Source organism: Styela clava, chromosome 15, assembly GCF_964204865.1.
Source record: "Styela clava chromosome 15, kaStyClav1.hap1.2, whole genome shotgun sequence".
NCBI lineage: Eukaryota > Metazoa > Chordata > Ascidiacea > Stolidobranchia > Styelidae > Styela > Styela clava.
Window position 1 is genome coordinate 12,194,539 of NC_135264.1, and position 13,355 is coordinate 12,207,893.

Genomic DNA, 13,355 nt, shown 5'->3' on the forward strand with positions numbered 1-13,355 from the left:
TCAATGAGAATCAGCGGGAAACGAACGCATTCACCTTCAGTAAGTAGGCTAACGCTGCGTTACAAAGAAACAACAGTAACGAGAACATGTTTGTGTATTATGCTGAAAAAGCGGGACTTTTGGCTGACTTATCGGGACGGCGGGACAAAACGCTGGAAAGCGGGACTGTCCCGCCTAAAGCGGGACGTATGGTAAGCCTAAATATACCATACATAGCAGCCAAACTGTATGAGTTTTCTAATTGAACACTTAGTTTCCTAGCACCGGTGCACAATGCATATTAATCAATTAATGTATCTGGAACACAAACATTAATTTCTTATGTTCTGGAATATCTCTTTTTCAAGCTGAAATAATGTGTACTATGATCTATGAATAATGCCCACAGACTATTGTGTAAACCCCTCTGCCCTGCGCCGCCCCCTGCCCACTTAGCAGGCTAATACCGTAATTACGTAGTGTCGGAATATCGGCTTTTTGAATGTCGTTATCGGCGTTTTTTCGTTGATATCGGTATCCGCAACAAAAGTGGTATCGATACACCTCTAGGTTGTTCAGAAGAAATAGTCCTTCTATTGTATTGTAACGTCATAATGATGTCTACAGCTGAGATCCTGGGCGACTTTATTCCACTTTGTCCCCCAATGCCCCAGTGCAGGGGTCGGGAATCTATGGCTCGCGAGCCATATATGGCTCTTTTGGTGACGACATATGGCTCCCAGTAAATATCCAACATTCAAACGCTATGCTTAGTATTGTTACCAGATTTGAGACTATTTTATGGCCAGATATGGCAGAAAATTCGCCAACACGTTTGCTAAACGCGCTCAGCGCATGTCTATGTTATGTGAGAGAATTGCCGGACAGGTGACAAAACTAGAGGTTTCTGGAACATATTTTATGACATCACGAAGAATCGCGGAGCAACGAAGCCTCCCGTCCCTTTGTACTGCTCATTTGTAACTTTAATATTGAGACAGGACTAGCAAAACACATTTTAAAGCACTACAGAGATGGCCAAAAGAAAGAGAGACGATGAGTATCGGGGATTTCAGCTTCAGAGAAATTTGCCTTTGTGTAGACAAAAGATCATTTAGTTTGTCTAATATGCAATGCTCAAATCACGTCGATGAAACGGTCGAAAGCAGCAACTTCGATCATGTTCTCAGAAAGGTAACTGCAACTCGGCTAGTTTTACTGCTTTTTAGCAATAGTGAAAAACGGAAAGCCATTCACAGATGGCGAGTTTGCCAAAATATTTATGCTTGATGTGGATAATGAACTTTTTGAGGACTTGTCAAATAAAGATACGATAATAAAAAGAATTAAAGACTTGCCTCTGTCCGCACGTACTGTTCACGATCGCGCTATCATGACGGCAAATGAAGTGGAGGAAATACAATTAAAAGATATAAATACAGCGGCATTATTTTCTCTTGCTTCTGATGAGTCTACGGACGTAAGCCATTTATCACGGTTCAGTGTAATTGCAAGGTATGTTGTGGGTGACACAACGCGTGAAGAAAGTCTCACTGTTTTGCCACTGAAGTTCGCAACAGAAAAAAAAGCTGCCGATTGATAATCTTGTTTCAGTGAGCACTGACGGAGCTTCCTGTATGATGGGAAAAAACAAAGTGTTTGTAGCGCTTGTTCGTGAACATGAAAATAGACCCATCCTAAGTTTTCACTGCATTCTACATCAAGAAGCTCTTTGTGCTCAATTGTGTGGCAAGCAATTTAGTGACGTAATGGATGTGGTCACTTCGGTGGTCAATTTTATTGTTGCCCGAAATTGGAATTGGAAATACAATCCTATCCCTTCAACGAACTTTGTTTGCATTTTGGAAAAGGCTGGAGTTATTTATTGAGGATCTTGGAACGGGTCGTCTGTTACATTTCGAAAGGCTGAAAAATTTCAAAAATTTTATCACTGCAAATAATCCCACTCATGATTTCGATCTCCAGCAGCTAGTTGGCTTCACATGTAATCTCCTGCAGTCATTGAAAGCGCTGTTTGCAGAATTTCGTGAGCGCATTAGTCTTTTTAAGTTCATCACTCATCCACATGAGTGTGTTGTGGACGACGTCGACTTTGAGTTACATCCCTGGTGTCTGCATCAGAAATTTTGAGTTAGAAGTTGCTGACCTGAAGGTTCAAGTCACTAAATGCAAATTTAGAAACACTTGAACGAGAACAAGCAGAGCTCGCGATCAACCATGAATGGACAGAAATGAAAAAACTTCAACCCGCAGATCAGTTGATTGTCAAAACTTGGAACGCGCTTCCTGCCACTTACCGCACACTGAAAAGAGTGTGTATTGCTGTATGGACCATGTTTGGATCCACGTATGCATGTGAGCAGTCGTTCTCACACTTGAAAAACATTAGGACAAACCAGCGATCTCGTTTAACAGATGAAAGCCTTAGCGCATGTATGAAACTTAACTTCACCAATTATCAACTTCAAGACCCTCAGTGACAACATGCAGCATCAGAAGTCACATTAAATGTATATTAGGACATTGTATGTTTTGACTTTTGAGTACAAATTCGTTTTATGGCTCGCACAGAAATAAAATTGAAAATATATTCGTTTTATGGCTCTCGAGACAATAAAGGTTCCCGACCCCTGCCCCAGTGCGTGCTTTGTGCAAGTATATTTGCTTGACATTTATTTCTTGTTCCCCAGCACTAGAATACGGATATTTTACAAAATATGGGTTCCTTTTACTGTTTGTGGAGTTACTGCTTCTATTATTTTAGTTTGGAAGCTTTGAGCGCCAAAATATTAAATTGAGAAGTGCTAGCTAATGCTAAACGTTTTTAACGATACCCAGTACGTTAAGGAGTTTTAAGTACGTTTTTAAGGAGATGAACCAGTACTGGTTCATCGGGTTCACCCTGAAATGCATTTTTTCTTTTTTTCACCTCATTTTGTATGTACAACGTGTATTTCTAATATATGTGGTGAAAAATAAACCTGTTGATTTAAACTAGGCCGATGGAATGTATCTCAATAATCATAAACCAAGTGTTAACCCTGTGCAATTATATGTGGAACGAAACACCACATGTTTTGCATTCATTCATATTTTATAGTTTATGCTTATATAGAAGCAATCCACACAAAACCCAAGCTTCCGAAACACCTTCATTAAACACAAACACGAGTTTATGTTGAAATAATCAGTCTCCAATTTAATGTTTTTTTTTGCCTAAAACAAGCTCAACTTCGCGGCACATCAAGCTGGACAAGCTATCAGGATAGAATAGCGACCACACGATAATTCATCTTCGCACAGTAAAAGTTTTCAATAATTTCAATGAAAATCAAAGTAGATATATATATAAATTACAAATGTCAAACAAGTTTTCATGTTATTGAATCCAAAAGTTATCTCAGAGTTTGACTGCAGTAACTTTGAATGGATATGGACGAAGACTGAAAATGTTCTTTCCACGCATATCTATATCATTGTCGCCTGCAAAGTGAAATCGATATCTTTGAAACAGAGAAGCAACAATCAGATGCAGTTCCATATTAGCAAGTTGCATTCCCAAGCATTGGCGAGCTCCGATCGAAAATGGGATCATCCCTGGCATCTTAACAAATTTACCGTCTGCATCGAGATGGCGACAAGGATCAAATTTCTCCGGATCCGGCCAGGTTTCTTCATTGTTTTGGATTCCGAAGATGTTTGCCACTACCATTGCATCCTTTGGAATACGATATCCCATGATTGTACCCTCTCGGATGGCACGGTGTGGTATTGCAATCGGTGCTAGTGGCCTCATACGTAGAATTTCCTGTGTTATAATGTTATAACATTTGATATCATAAAAAGAGGGAAGCAAAAGGAAAATTTAGTTGCTATTTTTTGACATTGGATCATTTATCATATCTCTGGCTATGATTGTTTTCAGGTCCACAAATAGAATTTAGAAATAGAATAACTCGAGAAGCTACACAAGCGTTATAATTGATATATAACTATAACAAAATGCAAATAGTTCACCTGAATGACCGCTTTCATGTACGGCATTTTATCTGCAAAACCGGTACTGGGTTGTTGAGCATGCCCGAGAACATCAATTATTTCTTTATGCATTTTAGTCTGTATTTCTTGATTTCGTGACAGATATAAAACGACCCAACATATTGTGCTTGAGGTTGTTTCTGATCCAGCGAGAAAAAAATCACGAGCCAGAAATTTCAATTGTTTGTCGTGATAGCCTTTAGAAATTAAAAGCAAATCAACGTAATCAATTCTTACCGGAATGATCAAATCATAATATTGTCATAAAAATGAAACAAGTTCAATCAATGCAAACTAAAAAGCTCTATGAACCAGTGGTAGGCAATTTGAGATACGCAAAAGTAAATGCTTCACTTATACCTTTGCTCTCAAATCATCTTCATTTATACGAGAGTGAGCTTTTCTCTACTCTTGCTGGCGTGCCTCTTTAGAGCCCAGCCTTACCTAATGCGTCAGCTCCCTCCGATGATTTTCCCGCAATATCCATCTCATTTAAAAAGCAATCGATAAAATCTCTTGGTTCTTTTGGATCTCTGGTCGCTTTATGGTCGTCTATTTCTTGCTGGAAAAGGCGCTGATGATTTTGTTCGTAAATTTCCGATTCTCTCCTACCCCAGGAAAACGGGGGGATTTTCTGTGTGTTAAATTTAACAATTTTACTGGAGTCATTCTCGTTTTCCTATTGACCATATTTTCAAATGTTATGTTTATAATATGCTCATTCGGTGTCTAGAAAAATTTAGTTCAACAAAAAATAAATAGAATTGTAATTTCTGGCAACTGACTTCTGTGAGCTATAATTTATTGCCTTTTGGTGCTGTGACCTGTGAGTATGGAGGTGTTCTTCTAGATAGCAGTTTATTTGTTTTGTTTCAGTTTTGTGTTTAATAATCGCTTCTCTGGGTGCTTTGCTAGTATTTTAGTTTAGGACTTCATGAACAAAATGTAGTCATTTTTACTCACACACATAAGTTACCTTCAGTGGTGGAAAAAACACGGTGATTCCGTTGATAGCGCTGTATTTTGATCCAGTCATGATTAAGTGAAGAAAATCCCGGAACTCCTTATTCTCGCGAGCTAAATTTTTATTGAATACAAGCTTTGAAATAACACTTGATACAGTCTGGTAAACCATGAAATCAATCGAAAATGGTTTTCCCTTCTCTATTTCCAGGTCTATTTGTTCACAAAGCTCTGAACATTTTTCAAGCATACTTGACTCAATACTTCGACGACCCATTCCAAATTCTTTCAGGGTTGCCAATCCAAATCGACGTTGCTCTTTCAATTGGTTCCCGTAATCCAAGAAAAGTATTCCATGAGTCCCCGATATTCCAGGGACTGAATCTTGAAGACGGCCTGAAAATATGTCGCTCTTCTTGACAAATGCTTCTTGTACCGCTTCAACACTGCCCAGTATGATAAATTCGATGTTACCCATTTTCAGTCGACAAACTGGCCCATACTCTTTATTCCATGCCATCATTTCACGCTCAGAATGAAGACTCAAAGAAGGCAAATTCCCAAGTAGTGGCCATCCTTTGGGACCTGGAATAAATGTTCAGATAGAGTTGAGTAAAAAATTCTTTGTAGACATGAATGTGTACAGGAACGAGATACGCTGTTATGCGGTAGTCGCTGTACAAATGCGATGCCTATGTATCAAGTCAGGTGGAAGATAGGGCTGGGTATTTCGAATCGAATAGTAAATTATTCGAATCGGTTCAAAGCGAAATTTCGAATCGCCACCATCTTGTTTTTTTCCCTTTCCGCCAATTGTCGAGGTAAATTTATAAATTTTTTTTCATGGAAGTCATATTTTTCAACGCAATTCTGACATATGACTCATTTCTGTAGTGAGTTATTGATAAAAACGTATTTTTTATTGTGTGTGAACGCTCAGCAATCTGTCTGAGTGATATATTTTACGTTTCTAGTAATTTATGTGTCTGGAGGACCAAATACAAGAAGACAGTTACATACAATTATATATCTCCCAAGTATTCGAGATTCGATTCGAAAAAAATATTCGATTCGATTCTGAAATCATCAGGTATTCGAAAATGCCCAGCCCTAGTGGAAGACTGATATGAAATATACGAAACATACTCTTTTCGACTTTGACCTTTGTTGAAACGAGTATATCGTAAACTACCGCACAGTATTATATCAAGTCTTGTAAAGAGATTACGTAAAATCGTCAATGCGCAATGTCAATACAGGCGCTAGTGCAATCTTTTATGCAAAGAAAATCTCATCGAGACGTGCACATTTGCAACAAACGTAACCAACTAAGAGCACAAGTTTATCTAAGTTGTGCAATTCCATTTATCAAATTGAAATGATCAAAGTTTTAAATTCACAATCAAAAATAACCAGGCTTGTCCATGGGGCATATTTTTCTGTCTCATGCAAATAACAAGCCATTATTAATTGATTTGATTACAAAGTAATAAAACTGTATGTTGACATTCCCGTACATATCAGCTCTCGAAAACACCATTTGTAACCTTGTGCATTGCCGCACTAATGTGGTAATTTACAGCAAATAGCTACAACGAACACCTTTTTAACTAAATTGAGACAAATATAAAAACAAATTCCCGTTTTTACTAACCTGGTGGAAGATTTGCTGAATTATCGTCCTTCTTGAATAAAAGCCAGTATAATCCGAGGACAATTACAAACAATATTGCTGACTGAATATTTGCATAGTGAAAGAAAAGTCCATGAGTTGTAGCTTCTTCTTCCATATTGCAAATCAATTGACACTAGAATCTATGAATCATATTTGCGGAATTGAGAAAAATTCGATATTTAAAAATTATGTAGGCGATTTACCAAACGCACAGTCTCTGGCAAAATACTATGGTACACCGTTTCAACAAAAAACAGTACAACCATGACATTAGTTTCTCAATCAAACAGATAATCCCGTATTCCCGTACAGACCCGATTAAACTTGCTACACTACAGAAGGTTTTAACGCTTTTCTTGTTACAAGAAAAGCAAGGAAACGCAACTTTTAATAACAAGCAAAGTGGCATCTGCATATATAAACGGTAAGTGTCTTCGTCTTCTTCCTTCCTGTTCGGCAGCTAGGCATTAAGGAATCGACCTATTACATTACGATAGCAAAACAACAGAAAAATGCCGTGTCACACATACTTACGATAACAACTATGTAGCTTGAGAGTATCAGGCACGAGAATGCGCACAGATTTGAAAGGAGTATTAGTGAATGATTAACCACCTTTGAGAGTAACATTTTATTTATGGATTTGTCGAGTAATATAAGATAGACGTCAGATGACCAGTTTTAATCGTCCGCAGCAGGTAAACCAATAATGCTACATAACCTCTAGTGTTAGTTATAATATATATAATATTTGTATGATGAGTATAATTTTAGCCGGGCATAATACTGAATGTTGTGCTTAAAAATAAATAAGCCGGTATTTTTTAATTGAGTCTCAAACTTGTCTTCATAACGTAACTAATTGAAATGAAATAATTTTTTTCGGTCGTCTAATAAATTTTTCGGATTGTCAACTCAAATAACCAATAATATTAAATATTTGTACAATATTTACATAGACAAATTTATTTTTATCGTTCTGTTTTTCTAGTTTCTGCTGCCTGTTACGTTTTTTATCATAGTACCCTTGAGCCCAACTCGGCAATCAGAGACGTTTTCATGAAACCCAACTGCCGTTATTTGCGGAACAGAATACTTGATTTGAGTGGTAGCAGACTTTCCTTCTATTCATTGTTATTTCAAGTACTTGAATCCTATTTTATACCAGTGAAAATCATCGATGAGAGTTGTAATGCTCATGCTCGAGTTCTATATAAAAATCCAGGCTATCAATCAATCATCATTTGTCAACACAATATAAAGACAACATGAAAAATATGGCAAATATTATAAAAAATACTAACTAACTTTGATTGTGTGACAGGAGTCGCGAGGGACCTCGAAATACCATACCATAGATTATGGATTTAGACGCTATGCTATGGGGATGGGACAAATTGGTCCGTATCATCTTAGAATTGCCGGTACAACTGATGTGGTTGGGTTGGAGCTCGTCAATTTGTGCAGTTTTTTTTGTTTGTTTTTGAACCTTATTTGTTTGTATTGTTGTTGTTTTTTGATAGTACTGTTTGTTTTTGGTTTTGTATTTGCGTTGAAGCCCCTCTCCTTTTGAGTTTAAATCTTTTTTATTAATTCCCTGTGGATGCCGAGTCTTCATTTTGTTAATCCAAAAATGCTTTGTTTTTTTCCGTAGAGTTCGTCGTGGGTTAGTGAGTCAATTCCCAGAATACTGAAATTGTCTATATCGTGCCCCTCGCTATTGAAATGGTTGACAATTGGTGTTGGGGTTCCTTTTCGAATATCCATCACTAAGGTTGGGAATAATTGTTTAATAAAGTTTAATAGTTTAAAAAAATTGTCTAATGTAGAAATTCTTCAAATGTTTGGATGATAATTAAAGGACTGTAGAGTTTCAATATAAACATCTAATGTACTGCATTTATATAATTCTATGGCACAGAAGTACTGATATCAATATCAGTTACCACAGTTCAAAAGTATAAATATCGATCTAATTGGAAAACAATACATAGCGTTAGGCTTGCACGTAATTTACGGATTTACGGAATTATTTCGAGTTACGGAAGCGAAGTTACGAATTACGTAAATTCGTAATTATTGATCGAGCGCTTTCGCGATTGAAACGAGCTCTCTTCAGAGCAGTCAATTCCGTCGATTGTAAAAAATTAAAGTTTGTTAGAGTTCCGGTATTCGCAGCCGTTTTTCTCTCTCTTGTTACGCAGATGGAGAAGGCATAACGCGTTGCCATTTACTAACCTATTATCAACTTATCTAGCATGGCAAATGTACATATTAAGCGTAGATATGGCATAGAATTGTGTTGAGACCGATGGACGCCAACACACCTGGTTTCAACTTCTTCGGATGATATGACTAAAGAATGTAAGAGATCAACTTACCAAACATGGTCTATTTGTAAATGCCGTGATAATTAATGTCGCGCTTATCAAACAGCAATATGACGACGGAAGAGAAATTGCGTAATGAACCAACGCAACTTAGTCTTTTCGGCATCGGTAAAGCGACTCAGACGGCAGAGAAACAACAAAAAGACGGGATTTCCCATGTTTATTCTGCGCGAGATCCATTTTCTATTACAAAATCTTGATGTTCTGTTACAGGTTTCATCGTTATATATCTGTCCGTACTTGGCCTTGTTTTCACAATGCCTCGCACTATTTCGGCCAAATATGTCTTTACAAAATCTTTAAGTCTTTACCAAATGCGGCAACTTATTTTGATTTATCGTCGACTCAAATACCACCGGCACTCGACCAAACTTGTGTCGATCTTAGCCGATAGGATTGTCGACTTGAGTTAGAAAAGTAAATTAATATTTTCGTGAGTGCAAAATAAATGTCACAAAATGCATTGTTTTGCGATATAACTTTGTATTTTCGGAGAAGGCATGTCATATAAGTACGGTATTTAAATTATGTGCAAATAATTAATATTTGATCTAAATTTATCGCAAATAATGTTATAACATTTAGGCCGCGAAATGATTTAAGGTAAAAAGAAGCATGGTAATCGGAATATCGTCAATAAGTCGGCATCAATAATTATTATAAAATGCTAACTAGGTAGTAAAGTCGGATAATGTAAAAAAACGGTACAATAACAAGTCTTCGTCGCGAGGCAAGCGCAAGTATATGGTGGCCCATCGTTGTCACGCGTAAAATTGAAAATAAAAATAAAAAATAAAATAAAAAACCAAAAATAAAAAAATTGTTGTGAAAAAACATAAAAATAATTAAAAAAAAAAATGAAAAAAAAAATTAAAATTAAAAAAAAATAAATAAATAAAAACGAAAATAAAACAAAAAAAAAAAATTAAAAAAAAAAAAAAATTAAAAAAAAAAAATTGAATAAAAAGGTTGACAACGATGGTCCGCCTCGTGGCCCATCGTTGTCACGCGTTTTTATTTTTAGAAAATTCGCTTCTGCTTGGGACCAACGTTGTCAGCCTTATCCTACGCGCACAAATGTGTTCCCTGGGTTTCAAACTCACTACTGATTTTTTGAGCAATATTCAATATGAAAATGTTCTATAAATTCTCTATGCTACAAGTTCAACAAGAAGTAATATATTTATAATAATGATAAGAGAATATAGAATTGAATACGAAAATTCGGAAAATTTGTTTTTACGTGTATAAGGTAATTTAATTGGAGAATGCTGCTTAACTACTCAGTTGACTAGACACTCGCGATGCCGGTACCGTACCGTCTTACCAAATACCGGTAGTCGGTTATAGTCGCTTTGCGTCTAACCGTACCAGTAGCCATACAATCACTCATGAAAGAATGGGAGATACGGATAGTCTCGTAGAATATAGACTACTGTAACACTCTCTGCGCCTGCCCCATACCGTACAGCCGTAACGTACCGATCCAGACAAATGATAAGTCGCCCGTGCTCAACCATTAATTTCAATCCATACTTCGATCCTAGTAGAATATAGTGAGTCGAGGTATGGATTGAAATAAAGGGTTGGGCACGGGCGATTTATCATTTGTCTGGATCGGTACGTTACGGCTGTACGGTATGGGGCAGGCGCAGAGAGTGTTTCAGTAGACTATATTCTACGAGACTATCCGTATCTCCCATTCTTTCACGATAATTGCATGGGTACCGGTACGGTCAGACGGTACCGTACCGGCATCGCACGAGTGTCTGAGCAGTTAAGCAGCATTTTCCAATTAAATTACCTTCTACACGTAAAAAAAATTTTCGTATCCAATTCTATATTCTCTTATCATTATTATAAATATATTGCTTGTGGTTGAACTTGTAGCATGGGGAATTTATAGAACATTTTCATGTTGAATTTATTGGATATTGCTCATGAAAATCAGTAGTGAGTTAGAAACCCAGGAAACACATTTGTGCGTGTAGGATTAAGCCTGACAACGTTGGTCCCAAGCAGCATCAAATTTTCCAAAAATAAAAACGCGTGACAACGATGGGCCACGAGGCGGACCATCGTTGTCAACCTTTTTATTTTCTTTTTATCCAATTTTTTTTTCAATTTTTTTTTTTTTTTTTTAATTTTTTTTTTTTAATTTTAATTTTTTTGTTTTGTTTTATTTTTCAATTTTTTTTTTAATTTCAATTTTTTTTTTATTTTTTTTTTTCAATTATTTTTATGTTTTTTCACAACTCTTTTTTTATTTTCGCTTTTTCATTTTATTTTTTTCATTTTTTTTTAAATTTTACACGTGACAACGATGGGCCACCATACAAGTATAATCAAACGAGAGAATACGCTCGTCGTTGATTTATAAATTAGAAACCCGGAATTTTTATTTAATACGAAACTCGTATTAATACGTTAATACGATTTAAAAAAAGTCAACTATCGTTTCATAAATATTACCACTTACCAGTGTTGGTAATGATAAAATTGATCGCATAAAATTGGGTGATAAAGTTGATAATGGAAAATCAAAGCTTACACAAAAGATAAAAATCAGAATAAAATTAATTTGAATTCACTCCTCGATATTTGTCTTTAGCATCTTTCGCCGGCGTGTAGTACTGGCGGAAATATGAAAATCAAACTGTCCCCACTGTCGATATCCCATTCGGAATAGAAGTGGATTAAATTGGTTGTTATGATAGGTTTAAAAGTGTGAAAAAAAATATCGCAATTACGGGGTCATTACATAATCGATTTGGCCGTAATTACGGAATTGATTTTTGTCAATTACGTGCAAGCCTACATAGCGTTATGTTTTTAATAATTTGCGGGACTTATGTGGGACACAGTATCACTGACATGGGCAAACTATGGCCCGCGGGTCCCGTGGGTAATTCATTCTGGTCCACCCGATTCTGCCACAACAAAGTTTTGATGTTTTAGCTAAAAAGATAGCTTAGGGAATTCGTTGACATTGCGATTAAATTTAGTTTTAGAACGAGGCTTATTGTTTTTGTAACACTGTAAATATTGTTCATAAAATGTAACTTTTTACGTCACACTTACATGGCCCGCCAGTCTAGTTGGGCAAATTTTTGGCCCGTCGTTCAAAAACCTTGCCCACCCTCGCATGAGTATCATATCGGTGTGACGGCATTCAAATAAAAGTGGGAGTTGCAGGGGGAGGGGAGGAACCTCTTTTATTCACAAAGACAGAATGGACGCCTTGGCAGTTAGCAGCATGACCACCTTCCCATTTATACTCACATCGAATAGTTGAGGCAATCCAAGAATCAAGAGTAGCAAACACAATCCAAGACTCCAATAATGAGATCCTCGATGCCCAAAATACGATGGATAATAATTTGCTAATGCGGTGATTCTTCTTTCCAAAGGTTCATACTAAAAAGATTGAATAAAGTTATTTTCATTATCATCCCTAAAGCTCCTCATTACAGCTTCATATATTCTATACTCATACTAAAACATAACAATATTTCAGTCGACATTCGAATCCGCCGACATTTTTATCGCCAAATTTCTCTGATTGTCATGTTACAGCAAGCCATGGTCGTTCCCAACTGACAACTATAATCGGAACAGGCATTAAAAGAAGACAAATGGGCAAATGGCAGAAATTTTTGTAATCATCTTGATCTAATTCATTCCCCCTCTTACTATAATAACCAATAATTTGCTCAAACTAGGGAAACAAAACATAACATTTTTGCATGTTGCAAAAAAATGGAATTAACGATAAGTCTGTTCAATACTTAAAACCCTGATTGTGCAAAATTAGTGAGCGTCAAATGTGTTTGAGTTCCTGGTCTCGCCATCAAGAGCCAGTCCGAGTAACGCTATGAGGAATATTGCAGACCAGATGTGAGAACCTGGCAACAGTGCCGATTCTGCTAGTAAAACATGGAAGACGAGCCCTGGTCCTGAAACGTTTAGAAAGTTGCAGAGTAATCAAAAATAACAACGTGGATTAGGTGAGTCAGTGATGTGTCTTTCTATTATATTTTATTCAGCTTTTCAAAACACTGTGCCTCACTTATCAACATTAATAATAGCTAACATTCAATATTTAAAATAAAAAACACACACATACACCGTGTTTTACAAACCATGAGGCGCACCGGGTTAAATAAATGGGACAAGTTCACAAGAGTTTTGAGTAACACTTCATAAAGTGAAAAATGTAGATAATCAATCAAAATCTTGACAACAGCTGTTTAGAATTTTTTTGAAAACCAAACAAGGGTACATGACTG

The 13,355-nt window shown here is 36.6% G+C and overlaps 1 protein-coding gene across 1 annotated transcript; it reads right to left on the reverse strand.

Moving 5' to 3' along the window:
• Positions 1–2,982: 2,982 nt before the first annotated feature.
• Positions 2,983–6,823, reverse strand: LOC120334172 (cytochrome P450 2J4-like). Its single transcript, XM_039401625.2, has 5 exons — positions 6,656–6,823; positions 5,015–5,586; positions 4,483–4,672; positions 4,018–4,235; positions 2,983–3,808 (listed from the first exon to the last, which is right to left on the reverse strand). Exons 1-5 carry the CDS (start codon positions 6,789–6,791, stop codon positions 3,401–3,403), a joined length of 1,524 nt encoding a protein of 507 aa, XP_039257559.2. The 5' UTR covers positions 6,792–6,823; the 3' UTR covers positions 2,983–3,400.
• Positions 6,824–13,355: the final 6,532 nt, after the last annotated feature.

Bases quoted from the DNA above. Each gene is read 5' to 3' on its own strand.
- LOC120334172 (XM_039401625.2), bottom strand. From the start codon at position 6,791: ATGGAAGAAGAAGCTACAACTCATGGACTTTTCTTTCACTATGCAAAT. The intron at 5,587-6,655 runs GTTAGTAAAAAC...CATTTATTCCAG, and splicing joins TTCAGCAAATCTTCCACCAG to GTCCCAAAGGATGGCCACTA. The intron at 4,236-4,482 runs GTAAGGCTGGGC...TAATTTCTAAAG, and splicing joins GGAGGGAGCTGACGCATTAG to GCTATCACGACAAACAATTG.